Source organism: Phacochoerus africanus, chromosome X (assembly GCF_016906955.1).
Source record: "Phacochoerus africanus isolate WHEZ1 chromosome X, ROS_Pafr_v1, whole genome shotgun sequence".
NCBI classification, from domain to species: domain Eukaryota; kingdom Metazoa; phylum Chordata; class Mammalia; order Artiodactyla; family Suidae; genus Phacochoerus; species Phacochoerus africanus.
The window spans coordinates 98,381,384-98,398,606 of NC_062560.1; the positions used below are offsets into that span (position 1 = coordinate 98,381,384).

At 35.4% G+C, this 17,223-nt stretch overlaps 1 protein-coding gene across 1 annotated transcript in view; it reads left to right on the forward strand.

Annotated features, from left to right (window-relative positions):
- Nucleotides 1-492: 492 nt before the first annotated feature.
- The window catches only part of HTR2C (5-hydroxytryptamine receptor 2C), a 120,596-nt gene continuing 103,865 nt past the window's right edge, over nt 493-17,223 (forward strand). Inside the window, exons 1-2 of the mRNA XM_047764975.1 lie at nt 493-527; nt 6,308-6,621. Of these exons, the coding sequence (XP_047620931.1) occupies nt 493-527; nt 6,308-6,621 (349 nt within the window). The remainder of the gene's footprint in view (nt 528-6,307; nt 6,622-17,223) is intronic.

The window sequence follows — 17,223 nt, forward strand, 5'->3', positions numbered from 1 at the left end:
GACAATGCTGGATCCCTAATCCACTGAGCGAGGCCAGGGATCAAACCCACGACCTCATGGTACCTAGTTGGATTAGTTTCCACTGTGCCATGACAGGAACTCCAAGAAACATATATACTTAATTTCTTTTTCAAAACATTGATTTGTATTCAAACAGGGGGAGATTGAAATAAAGTGTATACAAGCAATTTTAGAAAAACTATAATGGCTGTATTTGGTAAATAAATGAAAAATCTATCCTCTTTGCCATTTTTTATTACCTATATGATCTAATATCCTTACCTGTTTGCTAAGTTTAATATTGATTTTTATCACTTAATAAGTATATTTACATTTATTTAATTGAATATCATGCAAGTTATTTAAACTTTTAACTAATTGCCTTTTTCTCTCTTTTTTTTTCTCTTCCCAGAAAGGATGGCATAATGAATCCAGTCTATTAAATTTCCTCTTCTCAATTTTAAACTTTGGTTGCTTAAGACTAAAGCAATCATGGTGAACCTGAGGAAAGCGGTGCACTCGTTCCTGTAAGGATCTTTTTACTTATTATTATTATTATTATTATTTGTCTTTTTTGTCTTTTGTTGTTGTTGTTGTTGTTGCTATTTCTTGGGCCGCTCCCGCGGCATATGGAGGTTCCCAGGCTAGGGGTCGAATCGGCGCTGTTGCCCCTGGCATACGCCAGAGCCACAGCAACGCGGGATCCGAGCCGCGTCTGCGACCTACACCACAGCTCAGGGCAACGCCGGATCGTTAACCCACTGAGCAAGGGCAGGGACGGAACCCGCAACCTCATGGTTCCTAGTCGGATTCGTTAACCACTGTGCCACGACAGGAACTTCTACTTATTATTTTTTAAAATAACTTTCCATAGTAGTTTGCTCAAAAATGTTAAAAAGATTTTATATGAATATTCAGCTATATTTGCCTCAATCTGCCTAAGTGACTTACATTCCAATAAACTAATATTACTGATATTTCTTATTCAAAAAAAATAAAATGGGAAAAATAATAATTTGAACCCCAAGTAAACACAACTGCTTATATGTTCAAACAAGTAATATCATTCAAAAATAATTCTGATGCTTGTGGTTACGTTCTTTATGGTTAAAACACAGAAATAAGAAAGGTTCTTTCATTTTCCTTCCTGTAAGAACTGAATAGCCAAAAGAATAAAATGTCTTCATAAACCTCTGGTTTTATGAAGAATATTTAAGGTTGCAAAAGAAGGGGTCGGAAGTCAGAGAGTAGGGGTTGGGGGATGTAGCTGGACAGAGCAAAACAATGCCATTGTCAGAAGTCTTGAAACTATGAACCAAGAGTAAAAGTCAATAGCATGTAACATAAAAGGAATAAGAATTGGATTCAAGCACTGAACAATTCTAAGCATGATCTAATCCAGGTATATCTTCTTTTTAACTTAGTAAAAATTTGGTTTGCTTTCTTCTTGACCTACTCTTTGAGCAATGGGGCATGGCAAAAAAGATCCAGGACTCTGTAAACTCTGATCAGTACAATTGAGATGCTTTGAATCACCTTGGTCCTACACAGCCTATCTCTCTCTCTCTCTCTCAAAGCTTTTTAGGGCCACACACATGGAATATGGAAGTTCCTAGGCTAGGGGGTTTAATTGGAGCTGCAGCTGCTGGCCTAAGCCACAGCCACAGTAACACAGGATCCGAGCCATGTCTTCGACCTACACCACAACTCACAGTGACACGGGATCCTTAACTCACTGAGAGAGGCCAGAGATCAAATCCACATCCTCTTGGATACTAGTCAGGTTCATTACCACTGAGCCACAACAGGAACTCCGTACACAGTCTCTTATATGATTTCTACAAAAGTGCTCACTGAGGAAAATGTAGATCAACACTGGATCCTCTGCAATATTGGCCATTGTAGCCCATCTTGTATATTGACATTGGATCCAACTGTACATCATCATTGGATCCTCTGCAATATGGGCCATTTATAGCCCATCTTGGATGTCACTGTATATTGTAGTGGTAATAGTTTCAAGGATGTGTGATTCTAAGAAAACTAGAGCAGACAGGAAAAGGAAAGAATGAAGGATAATGATAAAGAAGGGAAAAGAAGAGCCGGGTATTGGAAAATGAAAGGACAAATGTACCTACTCCATGTGCCTGTGCCAATTGACCCATATACCAAAGTGTAGAGCTGCCTTAAAGAGCACCACATTATTCTGGTATGAAATTAAACAATTCACGTAGAATTTTTTCCATTCTATTAAGAGAAACAAGGGGAGCATTCACCTCTTCTAATAATGCCCATTGTCACATGCCATCTAAACATTCTGTAGATTTAAAATGTACTCAGACTTTTAAATTATCATTTTGTTTACCTACTAAAAATGTCAGATTATATTTTCATTAAAAATTTAGTAGCAATGAATAAGTTATTTGAATTGTTCAGAGAGAAATTGTGATTTTTTTTGTATGTATTTTATGAGACTCCTGTGGGCTTAATAACAATTAACATAAGCTTTAGGAACAAGGCCTATATTACTCCTCTTTTGTAAAAAGACTGTATGTTTTTCATGGAGCATGTAAATGTTAGAAATTAGGTTTCACTAGAATACAGCCAATTCTTGATTACAATACTGTAGGAATAGGATTAACTACAATAAAAATCATAACAGTTTTCTCATAAGTAGTGCTTAATAAGAATTTATTAGATTGAATTGAATTGAAACCAGGAAACTGAAGTAAAAACTCTTTCAGGAGTTTTCCCAATACCAAATACCATTACTTTATTTACTAATTTACAATAGATATATTTAGCTACTACAAGATTCCTCTATAATTCAGTATTTTTTCATGGACTCTTTAATAAAAATAAAAATAGGTTTGACTAGTAGAGGTAAGCAAGATGAATGTTTTAAGTGATTTTCTACCTCAAAATTCTAAGATACTCAACTTATAAAATTCATAATTGGACATAGTTTTTCATGTACTTTTGTTATGTACAATTTTATCTTGCATTCTTTTATCATTTTTATATAAAACAAAAAGATTTAGATGATTTCACAATTTACTTAGAAAAAGTTTCACTGCATATTCTGTGAGGAATATATTATCTAGGCTTAAGAATAAATATATATGTTTCTACAACTGACAATTGGAGATCCAGCATATTATTGTGAGCATAAAGTTTTGTGTGACTACTTGAAATGATCATCAACTAATTTAAACCAGAATTTTTTTTTTAATACTTTTTTTTTGTCTTTTTCTAGGGTCACACCCATGGCATATGGAGGTTCCCAGGCTAGGGGTAGAATCGGAGCTGTAGCCACCAGCCTACACCAGAGCCACAGCAACACAGGATCCGAGCCACGTCTGCGACCTACACCACAGCTCACAGCAACACCGGATCTTTAACCCACTGAGCAAAGCCAGGGGTTGAACCTGGAACCTCATGGTTCCTAGTCACTGTACCACAACGGGAACTCCAGAATTTTTTTTTTTAATGTCAGAAGAACATGTTTTTCATCAGTTAGGCCAGAAAAGAAAGACCTTGGATTTAAAGTTACTATTTGAGTCCAGTTCTATATAAGTACCTTCTTAAATTAAAACCAGGACTGAAATTCTTGATCAATTTTGAAGTACATTGCATTAGGGCATTGCTACCATAAAATACTTTAACTTTGAAGGCAGAAAGAAGGTAAGCTTCAACACTTATTGAGTGCCTTATATGACAAAGGTCTTATTTTAAGGACTTTACATATATCATTCAATTTTCACAACAATAATGTGGTGAAGATCACTCTCATTGTACAGATGAGGAAATTGATGTTCTGAGAGGTTAAGTGAGGTTAAGGTCAAAAAAAAAAATCATTGAAGTCGTACAGCCAGGACCTTGGCCATATGCCAAATGCAACAATTATGGTGATGGAATGATCAAAGCTGAAAGCAAATAGCATGCTTCTTTTTATTTGGTTCTTTCTTTCTTTTTTTTTTTTTTTTTTGTCTTTTTAGGGCTGCACCTGCGGCATATGGAGGTTCCCAGGCTAGGGGTCGAATCAGAGCTGTAGCCACTGGCCTACACCACAGCCACAGCAATGCCAGATCCGAGCCACATCTGTGACCTACACCACAGCTCATGGCAACACTGGATCCTTAACCCACTGAGCAAGCCAAGGATCAGGTCTTTGTCCTCATGAATGCTAGTCAGATTCGTTTTCACTGAGCCATGACAGGAACTCCTGGTCCTTTATTTTAAAAATTTCTATTCTTAATCACAGAATAATTATGATATAGATTTTTGAACCATATGTTATTTTAGTTTATTTTTATGTCCCAGGGAAAAATACATCCAGCAACTAAAAGAATTTAATGATTACTTCTCATTATTTGAAAAAAATTACTGTGTATGTCTCCCCACAAAATGTTACTTAGAATATCAGTAGCTTTGACTAATGAGGAAGTAGTATTAGGCTAAATGTCTGAAGTATTAGTTTTTATGTCTTGAAGAATAATAAAGTAAAAATATTTTTTATAATTTCTCCATTATCTTAAAAAACATATAGTATATTAGCAAGTATTAAGAGAAATAATTTTTAAATATGGTAGAAAATTATGATATTCTTACTTAAGTTTAAATAATGCCAATACATTTTCAGGTTTAGTGTTACAGTTTTGGATCAGAAAGTATGTATGGTGTAGGGAGTTCCTATTGTGGCACAGAAGAATTGAACCCAACTAGGATCCATGAGGATGTGGGTTAGCTCCCTGGCCTCACTCAGTGGGTTAAGGATACGGCATTACTGCGAACTGTGGTGTAAGGTCACAGACACAGCTTGGATCCCACGTTGCTGTGGTGTAGGCTGGCAGCTGTAGTACCAATTCCGACCCCTAGCCTGGAAACTTCCATATGCTCTGGGTTTGGCCCTAAAAAGCAAAAAAAAAAAAAAAGTATGGGGTGTGTGTGTGTGTGTGTGTGTGTGTGTGTGCGCGCGCACACACGCATGTGCACACAGGTGTGTATAATGTTATAGATACAATTATAATAATCATAATCATCGTTTTACTACTGCATTTCTTTGATGATTGATACACACATACATTTTCCCTGTAAAGATATAATATTTTTAGTTGAAAAAACAAGTGAATGAGATAATGAAATAATATTTACATGGAGAACTCAATGTCAACAGCTATAGTAAATGACATTTTCAATACTTCCGATGGTGGATGCTTTGTAATGTCATCTGTTCCATCTCCTCATCCAATTTTCTTTCACAGAAAATTGGTTTGCACCTATTGTAGCAGTAGAGGAAATTTTCTCCTCTCTAAATAATATTAGGGTTTAACAACCAGTACATATAGTGTACTTGTTGCTTAATATTCATTAAATAAACATTACTGAACATAGAATATACATAAGACAGTCATTCACAGATAATAATTCTTACTTTTAAGCAGTAAATATTGAATGTGCTTGTCTATTTTATTAAGGAAAATAAATGTTGGTTTTATTAGACACTTACACTAATGTACATAACCTAAATAAATCTCATATCACCATCAAGGGAAATTAATTTGTGATATGAAAAACATAACCATGTTCTTCTCTCTTACATTAGTCATTTGGCCTGAAATTCCTACTAGTAGAATCTACACAAGTACCATCAAGAGAAATGTACATTTTAAAATGACTTAAGAGATTTCGTTTCTAGCATAGGATAGCAACAACTCATAGGAATTAATTACCATAAATCATTTTCTAGCCTAGAATAGAAAACCTAGAATAGAAATGGAGAGAGGGTCAGGTAGAAGGAAAGTTGAAAGCACAAATGTTAACTGTGCTTTCAGATTAATTGCATAGAGTAAAAGTCTAAAACACAGGCTTTGAAAATCACTGGACCTGAGTACAGACCCCGCCTCTGCAATTTACTGGGTGTGTTGCCTTAAGAAAGTTACTTAACTTCTCTGAACCTCAGTCTCTCCATATACATAATAGCTATAAATCGGTGCTGACCTCCTGAGGACATTGTCTGAGATTATATATATATATATATATATGTGTATATATATATATATATATATATATATATATATATATATATTGCCATAAGCTAAGTGCCTGACTCATATTTAGTACTCAGTGAAAGTTAGTACTCTGGGGACAGGAGGAAGAAATGCTGAAGTTTAACTAAGAGGGTAGAAATGATGTTGATAATAATAATGATTGTTAAAGGAAAAGCAGTTGTTTTATATAAATAATTTATTAGGTACAAACAATACAGTATATACCTGATCTTTTTTTTTTTTTTCTTAATTTTCAGTGTGCACCTGATTGGCCTATTGGTTTGGCAATATGATATTTCTGTGAGCCCAGTAGCAGCTATAGTAACTGACATTTTCAATACCTCCGATGGTGGACGCTTCAAATTCCCAGACGGGGTACAAAACTGGCCAGCACTTTCAATCGTCATAATAATAATCTTGACAATAGGTGGCAACATTCTCGTCATCATGGCAGTAAGCTTGGAAAAGAAACTGCACAATGCCACCAATTACTTCTTAATGTCCCTAGCCATTGCTGATATGCTAGTGGGACTACTTGTCATGCCACTGTCTCTGCTTGCAATCCTTTATGGTAAGTACAATTTTGTTAGTTTTTATTTTTTTTATTAGTTTTTAAATCTCAGGTTGTGTCATAAATTTGTATCAGGTATCATAGTGAACATTCATAAATTTATTCTACTGTAGCATTTGAAAAATGAAGGAAAAAGAAAATTGTGTGACAGAGGTAATTGTGCGCATCATATTTATTATGTAAATCAGTAGCAGAGTCTTCCAAAAGCAAAACAAAGGCTTTATAATATATTAAAGTTAGATGTAGATACTCTATTGCTCAGTGTCACTTCTAAACGAAAGTTGCCCTCCAATGTACAGACTGTGACTGTAAGAGAAACACATTCCTACCCCTACATTCTGGGCTGTACACATACCTAGTACCATCTTTTACACAAAGAAGATAAAACAAGCTCATTGTCTTTAGTAAACATATTTTAAGTAATTTTCTTCAATGTTAGCAAACTAAGTGCTTGGCACATAATAAGCACTTAACAGCTATTCTTCTTATTCCTATTCATGTTTTTACAAGGAGACAGGGATAACAAATTGATTATTAATTATATTAAGTACAAATTCATATTATCACAGTAAAAATTCAAGCATTGAAGATTTTGATATATGATTTTAGAGAGGGTTTTTTTTTAATTTTCTGCCATCTCTTTGCCCTATTTATTTTAACCTAACTTGTTTCTAGTTAATATTTATAAAGAACAGTCAAAACCACTGAAACTAAACTACAAAGTATCTTTGTTGGGAAGTTGGAGAACTCAGCTTGAATGCTCATTTTATAAGGGAGTGAAAAAAACTCCCTGTTCCCTGGAGTGTGTAATGGGGTTAGATTGGAAGGATTAATATGAAAGTGTATCAAGTTCTCAAATCCTAAAAGAAGATCATTGAACCTAGGAATAATCTCTCGTGGAGCTTAAAAATTAATTATCCTATTCTAAATACACAGTGGTAATAGATCATCTCAACAGGCATTTTATAAATAGTATTCTCAGGAAATATGCTTTTCTTACTATTGAGTTTCAGTGATGCATTAATCTCAAAATGTAAGTATTTGACCTTCTCTGTGAGTATTTTATTCTAGCCCCAAATTATATATGAAAAGGTCACTGCAATGAATATGCCTTAGAAGGTATACTTTGTCTTGCGGTGTCTATTTCACTTTGCCAGTTTCTCTCTTAAAAATATATAGGTGGTCAAAAAATGGCATCAGTCTAAATCCAAATCTCTTAACACATCCATCGTCCCCGTGACAAGCAGTAAAGAACAACAGAAATGAATAAAACTATACAACACCACTACCAAATTTGGATGACATCCAAATCAAATTCCAAATTATCTGTAAGCAGAAAAATAAATAGATGGTCACAATGAGCTATCTATTAGGCTCCCACCACATGCTGTTGTGTAGAGGAAGGGCAGTCTAGGAAATACTACAATGAAAGTGAGAGGAGGAAAGCTAGTAGGAAGCCTAAGACTGATCTAAAATCATCATAAGAAAGCCTATCCCAAGTGTGAAAATTCTAAAAAAAAAACTTCTCTGGAAGCTTAGCCTTTAGGCAAGTGCCTAGAAGTGTGTGTAGGACTCAAGAAAGCAACGTTGGAGAAGGAACTCTTTGGAGGTAAAAAAAAAAAAAGATTAAAGGGAGAGGTAACTTTTGAACAAAAAAATGCACAGTGAAGGGGAAAAGAGACAAGAAGGGAAATTTTATCATCTTATAAGACAAAAAAAATGTCAACATGTAAGAACCCATCAAACTTCCCTCCCACTGCCCTCCCCTGTACCCCAAAATCCTCCAATAAAAAAACATACTTGGTTATGTGAAGATAAGAGGATGTTCTTGAGCTTGGAATCTTGGAAACCACCCACAAACTGCTCGCGATGGTCATATAAATTAAAAAATGCAATCAATCCTCATCCATATAAAGCAGAACATGAGAATCAAAAAAAAAGGGCATTTGATTAAAATTCCCACAAATAAAGAATGATTGAAAAATAAAGCTATAACAAAATACTCCAAGAGAAATTTTCTAAAACATTTAAAGATATATATTTTTTAAAAATACCTTATAGTAGAAGTCTGAAAGCTAAAAAAAGAAATGGACCAAAAAATTGGTCAACATAAAGCAAAAGTTAATTGAACATAGAACAGTAAAATAGAAGAAAAAATAAAATCATATTGGAAATGGAAATTAAAAGTACCTAAAGAAGAAAAATGAAAACTTAATAAGAAGCACTGAAGAAAAACAGGAAAAACAACAAAAAGAATGAAAACGAGATGAAGAAAGAAGTAAAAGTGTTCAGAAAGTGATATCAAAGACCAGGAAAAAAAAAAAAAAAACATAATGTATGTATAAAGAGAATCCTTGAAAAGGAAAAAAAATGGAACAGAATTAATATTTAAAACTATAATCCAGGAAAGTTTTCCAAAAATAAGAGAGTTTAAATGTACAATGATACAGCTCACCAAAAATTTGTCCTGGAACAGTCAACTCTGAGATTGATCTGAGACATTAGACTTTACATACATAGAAAAATCTTCTGGGATGCCAGGCAAAAATAAGAAATAATTTACAAAGTCATGATAATTATACTTGCCTCATAATTTTAAAAAATATCAAGCCAAAGCAACAGTGTAACAATATGTTTTTTAAGTCAACCACTTATAGGACATTCTTTTGAAAACAAAGCTATATAGACATGAAACAAAACATTAGTTTCCAGGGTCTGAAGGTGGAATGCTGACTCCAAAGGGGCATTCACTTTGGTAGCATGGAAGTGTTCTATATCTTGATTGCAATAATGGTTATATATATATTTCTCAAAACTTGAAAAACTATGTATTCTAGTATGCAGTTTTTAAGCATTAATTTTACTATATGTAAAGTATACCTTAAATCTAAAAATGGAGAAATTGTCAAACAAAGTTGGGGACAAAGATCTTGTATCCAGACAAGTTGGCCATCTAGGCTATAAAAAGTTTAATATTTTTTAAACTCAGAGTGTTCAGAACCCATAAGTCCTTCTTAAGAAATTGAATGGTGGATGAGATTCATCTAACCAAGGGATGGTTGGGAAATTTTCCTCAAAAAGGTGAATGATGAGCATTTAATATACTTAATTTTAGAGTTAAGATAAAAATAAAGATGGTATAAGGGCATAATAATAGTCACATGTTATATGACATATATTATTTGTTATATACTCTAACAAATTAGAAGCAATGAAACTAAAAATTGGGAAGAAAAGAGAAAGGAAAAGAGGGGGAAGAAAGAATAATTTCAGTGATTTTTTTTTTTTTTTATAATCAAGAGATGGGGGAGGAGTTCCTGTCATGGCGCAGTGGTTAACGAATCCGACTAGCAACCATGAGGTTGCGGGTTCGGTCCCTGCCCTTGCTCAGTGGGTTAACAGTCTGGCGTTGCCGTGAGCTGTGGTGTAGGTTGCAGACGCAGCTCAGATCCCGTGTTGCTGGGGCTCTGGCGTAGGCCAGTGGCTACAGCTCCGATTCAACCCCTAGCCTGGGAACTTCCATATGCCGCGGGAGCGGCCCAAGAAATAGCAAAAAAAAAAAGACAAAAAAAAAGAGTATCTGATCTTGAAATTGCAACAAATTTTAAACAACTCAATCAAAAGGACAAATACACACTAAAATTACAGATTTCTTTAGAAATATGATAGTATAAACACTGTATATCAAAATCTATAGAATATACTTAAAGCAGTGATCAAAGGAAAATTCATAGCCCTAATCACATTTATAAGTAAAAATGAAAGTATACAAGTGTATTAAATTCCTAGAAAGCAACCTTGAAAAAGAACTGCAAAGTAACGCAAAAGAAAGCACAAAGAAAAAAAACTAAAGATAAAAGCAGAAATTAATTAGAGAATAGTAAACAATATACTTAATTAATAAATCAAAATCCTGTTTTGTTTTTTTTTTAAAAAAAAACCTTTTTTTATGGCCACATTTGTGACATATAGATATTCCTGGGACAGGAATTGAATCCAAGCCACAGCTGCAACCTACATTGCAGCTATGGTAATGCCAGCTCCTTTAACCCACTGCACTGGGCCAGGAGTCGAACCTATGCTTCCACAGCAACCCAAGTCACTGCAGTCAGATTCTTAACTCACTGCATTACAGCAGGAACTCCCTAAAAAAGCAACTTTTAAACAAAATCAAAACGCTAGCTAACTTAAATAAGGAAAAAGGAAGAAATATAAATATTCAAAATAACATGACAAGGAAAATAACAATTGAAGAAAAATAAATTTTTAAATCATTACATTATTTTATAGATTTATATTCAAATCAATTGAAAACATAAAAAAGCGGGTACCTTCCCAGGGAAAATCAGGTTAACAAAATTGACTTCATTAGATATAGAAGGAAACAGAACAATTTCAGTGGAAGAAATAAAGTTATCAAGGATCTACCATACAATGCACACCAGATCCATATAGTTTCACTAGGGAATTTTAGAAAACCTTCAAAGACCAGCTAATCATAATGTTCCATAAACTGTTTCAGATCATTGAAAATAAAAATTAAAAAACCTTCCTAATTTTTATATGAAGCAAGCATAGTTTTATCATAAAAACCAAATAAAGACAGTACAGAGAGGTAATACTGTAGACCAACAAAACTTATGACTATTAATAAAAAAATACTTTATAAAGAATTGGTAAGCAGGGAGTTCCCGTCGTGGCGCAGTGGTTAACGAATCCGACTAGGAACCATGAGGTTGCAGGTTCGATCCCTGGCCTTGCTCAGTGGGTTAAGGATCTGCCGTTGCCGTGAGCTGTGGTGCAGGTTGCAGATGCGGCTCGGATCCCGCGTTGCTGTGGCTCTGGCGTAGGCCGGTGGCTACAGCTCCCATTCAACCCCTAGCCTGGGAACCTCCATATGCCGCGGGAGCGGCCCAAGAAATAGCAACAACAACAGCAAAAAAGACAAAAGACAAAAAAAAAAAAGAATTGGTAAGCAGAATCCAATGAAACATTAAAAAATATAAGATGAACAACAGGAATTAATTCTAGTAACACTATATTGGCTCAATACTATGGAATCCCTTAATAAAATATGTTAATATATAATGTCAACATTATTATTAATATTTATTAATAGTTAAAGCTAAAAGTAATATTACCAATACTGATATAATATTAGCACAGTATTATATTTGTGGAATTAAAATTAAAATATGATTTTTTTTTTGTCTTTTTTGCCATTTCTTGGGCCGCTCCCGTGGCATATGGAGGTTCCCAGGCCAGGGGTGGAATCGGAGCTGTAGCCACAGGCCTACGCCAGAGCCCCAGCAACACGGGATCCGAGCTGCATCTGTGACCTATACCACAGCTCACGGCGACGGCAGATCCTTAACCCACTGAGCAAGGGCAGGGACCGAACCCGCAACCTCATGGTTCCTAGTCGGATTCGTTAACTACTGAGCCACGTTGGGAACTCCTAAAATATGATTTTAAAGTAAGCGATTTAGCTCTAAAGATGTTGAGTGACAAAGCCTTTATCCTAAATATTCTAAAAAGTTATATTTAATGGAAAAAATATGTGATAAATAGAATCTTTCTGATTTCTTTGAATTGGTTAACAAATAGTAGAAGATAATTATCTCATATGTATAATACATCTCCTAAACTTGTATACCTAGAGCTCACTTCAAAATGAAACAAATTTATTATTTGTGTAAAAATGGTACCACATTCCTAAATAAAAGATATATTAAGATCTAAGACATCTAAGTGTTCACCAAAACCAGAGGTCACGACCTGGCAACTTTTTGACTTCTGACTACAGGTGAGTTTTATTTAGGCCTAGCCAATGATTTTTAAATTTTGTAAATTGAATATCTTTTATTCAATTGTGTGTGAGTTCCACCTTTGCTATGTTTCTACCACTCCGCATTTTCTTACATCTAGCAGCCTTACTCACTGATTATTACCTGCCTGGTCCCTAAAAGCATTTAAGTTTGTGACAGCTCACAGCTTGATATTGATAGCTTAAATTCACTGGCTTGTTATCCCCATATGCTAACAAAGTTACTCCAACCCCAAAAAAAGATACACACCTTCCCTACAAATACTTCTAGAAATATCCAGGAGTTGTCTCACATGCGATTATGAGTAAATCAATTTGCATCATGCATTGCTGCAACTGTTCTGGGCTTTCATCCAACATGTATGTATCCACCATCACCTCCCACCATTCACTGTATCTGCTGATCATCCATCATCTCTCACTGGTCATCCATCATCTTCCATTGGGCATCCATCATCTGCCACTGGGTATCCATCATCATTAGCTGGGCATCTGCTGAGTACCGCCATGTCTGTTGGGAATCCACAGTCTCCCAACAGGCATCGTGGTCTCTGCTGATGCTCTGCATTTCACCACCAATGCCTTCCATGAGAATGCTGCTCTACCTGTCTTGGGTGCTGTCACCTGGTATAGCCAAACCTACATACTGAATTTGCTTCAGTCTTTATTGTATTTACTGTTCCTTGCAAAAAATCGGAATACGTGGCACGCTATGTTACCTAAACTTTGAAAAAGCAACGCTCGTCTTTGCCCTCTTCACAAAAATCCCTCTGTAAAACAACTCTCTATTCTTTCTTCATTTTTACTTACTGCAGTCTACTCAGGGCTTCCATTCTACAGGGCTGATCTAATGCCTATATTTGCTGATGCCTTAATTTCTGCCCTCAGGCATCCACATAAAAACTCCCTCCTGAAAGGCTAAGCTGTGACCTTGTCACTGTTGTAAACTAGCATTTATCCTTGTATTTGGTTTTTTTTTTTTTGGTGTTTTTTTAATGAATAAAATGAAGCCCTCTTTCCCTCTTGAAAATCAGTTCATGAGGTTAGATACTTGGTATAGTCCAGCCCCACACATCTGCATATATGAATCTTTACTTTTTTGGTTCAAATGTCTACTCCCAATATTCCCCTTCCCAATACATATAGTCATTTCACCTAGGACCTTCATCCTAGGGGAGAAATTTCTTTACCAAGTAAATTTCAATTCCAAGTATAAAAGGGAAGAATAGGACTCATAATTTACAGAAAATTATGGTGACATATATTAAAGGACACAGTCCAGAGGTCCTGGTGGTTGTTCGTATGTCTAGAGTCTGCTATCTCTGGTCATTCTTTGTACCTTCTCTTTCCTCTTTCCTCCGTAGAGATACACAACTTCTGCAGATTAATTACTTCTTTAAATCTTCAGCAAATACATAATGTAATTTTAGTTAACATTCCAATTCTACTTACAAAGGTCATTTCCTACAGGCAGATGGGCAGCACTAAGCTAACTAATAACTAACACCCAAGCACTTGCTCAGTGTCAGGCCCTGTTGCAGGTGATATAAATTTACTATCCCCAAAGCATCAAGAGTTTAAGTACTACCAGGGATCTATTGCCAACTTGGGGAAAACACATCCACATTTTTCTACATTAAGAGGAAACTCTCTTCTATTTTCTCAAGTTGGGTTTGGGTTTCCTGGCCGGGTGTCCATTTCTGATGTTCCGAAGATTCACTTTACTTTATCTTTTACTTTTATTTGGCTAATCCAAAACACCGTTCCTGGCACAGGCATTTTTTGAGTTTGGAAAATCTCATTTCTTCATGGAAACTTTCAGTGGTTTTATATCATCTTCTGCTGTGCCAACTCCTAGAAAGCTAAATTCTCAGCCCTTATTTCCAAAGACTCTTTCTCCTAAATCTGCATGTATAATCCAAGAGCCTTTTAACTGGGCTCATTGATGATGTTAAAGAAGATGATGATAATGATAATTATAATAGTTAATTGTAATTGAGTGTATGGGAGGGAAAACTTTTTCCTCTACTCTCTTAGTTCAGTATCTGGGGTCCTAAAAATTAAATTGGCAAAGGATAGTTTAATAGGAGAAAGGCTTTATTTACTTACACATAACTGAGTTCTTCATAGAAAAGAAGTGAAAACCCAAAGAAGCAGTTAGACCCAAGAGTATATATATAATTTTAACAAAGGGCAATATATTGTGGAGAATTGACAATACAAAGGAAAAGCAATCTGGGTTTCTAGGGATGGGAAGGTAAATATACATGGGAAACTAATGGAAGTTAAGGGTTACACTAATAAGGATTGTTATGAAGACTCAATCTTGTTTAGTCTTGGGGATGATAAATGTGTGTCTCCAGTGATTAAGGGTCATTCTCATAGTTCCCACCGTGGCTCAGCAGGTTAAGAACACAACTAGCATCTATGAGGATGTAGGTTCAATCCCTGGCCTCACTTAGTAGGTTAAGGATCCAGCATTACCATAAGCTGTGGCATAGGTCACAGATGTGACTTGGATTCCATGTCGCTGTGGCTGTGGTGTAGGCCAGCAGCTGCACCACCAATTAGACCCTCAGCCTGGGAACTTTCATATGCCATAAGTGTGCCCCTAAAAAACCTTTTTTCAAAAAGTCATTCTCCTCTTCCTGGTAGGGTTAGAGATCGGGGCACCCTCACAAAGGGAAACTTATACCCTGACTTTAGGCAGAAAGGGGGAGGATAGAGAGCTTTTCCTGTATCTGCTATTTCTCATTTACCTTCAACTCAAAATAATCCTTATACCAAAGTGGGATACTTTGGGGAATGTTGTACTCTAATCCCTGACAGCACTTATTCTGTGTTTATTACCTCATTTAATCTCCATACCAATCTGTAGGTAGAACTTTACATTTTCCCCACTTTACATATGAGGAAAACTGAAGCACACAGTTTACCTGATATTAGAGCCATGAGAGGCTAATATCCATGCTTACTTGGATCAATGACATTAAGGGCCCCATTCTCCCTGCTAGTCAGACTGATGTTTTTGCCACTCATTCATGGAAATGTAGAAAAAAGCTATATCTTCTTGAAAACTAAACCAAACACTGATTCTTGCTTCCTGTCTTGATATACCTTTAGAGACACAGAGTAGCATAACTAAGAAAATAATCTCTTTTACATACAGGAGTAATTTCTCCAAGTCCCACGATGATAATAATAGTTAGCAGTTCTTTTATATATACAATGCTATACATCATCCTAGCTGATAGACACTCTTTTAGAACCATAGCTTTGCTCAAAGTAATTTCTTTTACATTTTAGACTCTATTGACATCAACTTCATACACAGTTTGAAGGCCCCGGCTTCAATGCCTTTGTTGCTATGTGATTGATTAGAAAATAGAATTACGGAGTTCCCATTGTGGCTCAGTGGTTAATGAATCTGACTAGTATCCATGAGGATGCGAGTTTGATCCCTGGCCTCCATCAATGGGTTAAGGATCCGGCATTGCCATGAGCTGTGGTGTAGGTCACAGATGCGGCTCGGATCCAGCATTGCTGTGGCTGTGGCATAGGCCGTCAGCTGTAGCTCCAATTTGACCCCTAGCTTGGGAACTTCCATATGCGATGGGTGCGGCCCTAAAAGGACAAAAGACAGAAAGACAGGAAAGAAAGAAAGAAAGAAAGAAAGAAAGAAAGAAAGAAAGAAAGAAAGAAAGAAAGAAAGAAAGAAAGAAAGAAAGAAAGAAAGAAAGAAAGAAAGAAAGAAAGAAAGAAAGAAAGAAAGAAAGAAAGAAAAAAGAATTAAAAGGGAGTAGTGGAGGAGCATAATATATCTTCAAATAGTTGAAGGAGCTTCATGCTCATATGCCTCCAAAAGGTGAAAGCAAGATAAATGGTAAAAGATACAGAAAGGAGCAGATTAGGGTTCATCGAAATCTTCTTTATCAGTGAAAATCTCTATCTCTCCAAGAGAGGAATCACTTCGTTACTGGAGTTTATATGAAGAATTTCTGCTTTGAGTAGGCAGTTGCACTAGATATTTTCTGTGTTTTCTTCTATGCTCTCAGATTGTATAATTATGTTTCCTACTGATGTCAATTTGAACAAATTATTTGGAATCTGAAATTATCATTATGGAAGTAGAAGGAGAGTATCTTTGTGAATGATAGGAAGATGAAAAGAATTATTTCATACAACAGGCTTACATTTCACCTGTGCTTTTATGTGCCTATGGTCTTTATAATCAATTTGATTAGTCCCTGTAAGAGACCCTGGATGAAAAACCTACTCATATTATTTAACAACTCAGAAGAAAATATCTTATTGCCATCTAAGTGAACATAAAAGAAAATTTGCTTAGAATTAATGGACAGTGTATCCAAAACTCTCACTCTTAAACATTATGAGATGAATAAGAATAGCCTACTTAGCCTTTACCTAAAACAGCAGTAATTCAATCTTGAAAGCTGTCTTTCATATGCTAAATAGAATCTCTTAAAACAATGAATCTGAATTGTTCTTAGTTATATGTATGTATTCCTAACACTGTGCTTGAATTGTGTAGTATCTGGGTTCTTGGACTAATTGTTAAAAGTTGATTTCTTTCTTTTCCTCCTTAGTCAAATTTTTATATTCTCTAATTGTTGAAATTTGTTTCGTGTTCGAAATAAAATATACCAGAAATCTAAAATCTTTGCACTCTAATTTGTCTGCATTCAAAATATAGCAAAGGCAAGCTGCTCACTCATTATTTATATAACAAAATACAAAAAAATACACTTCATAAA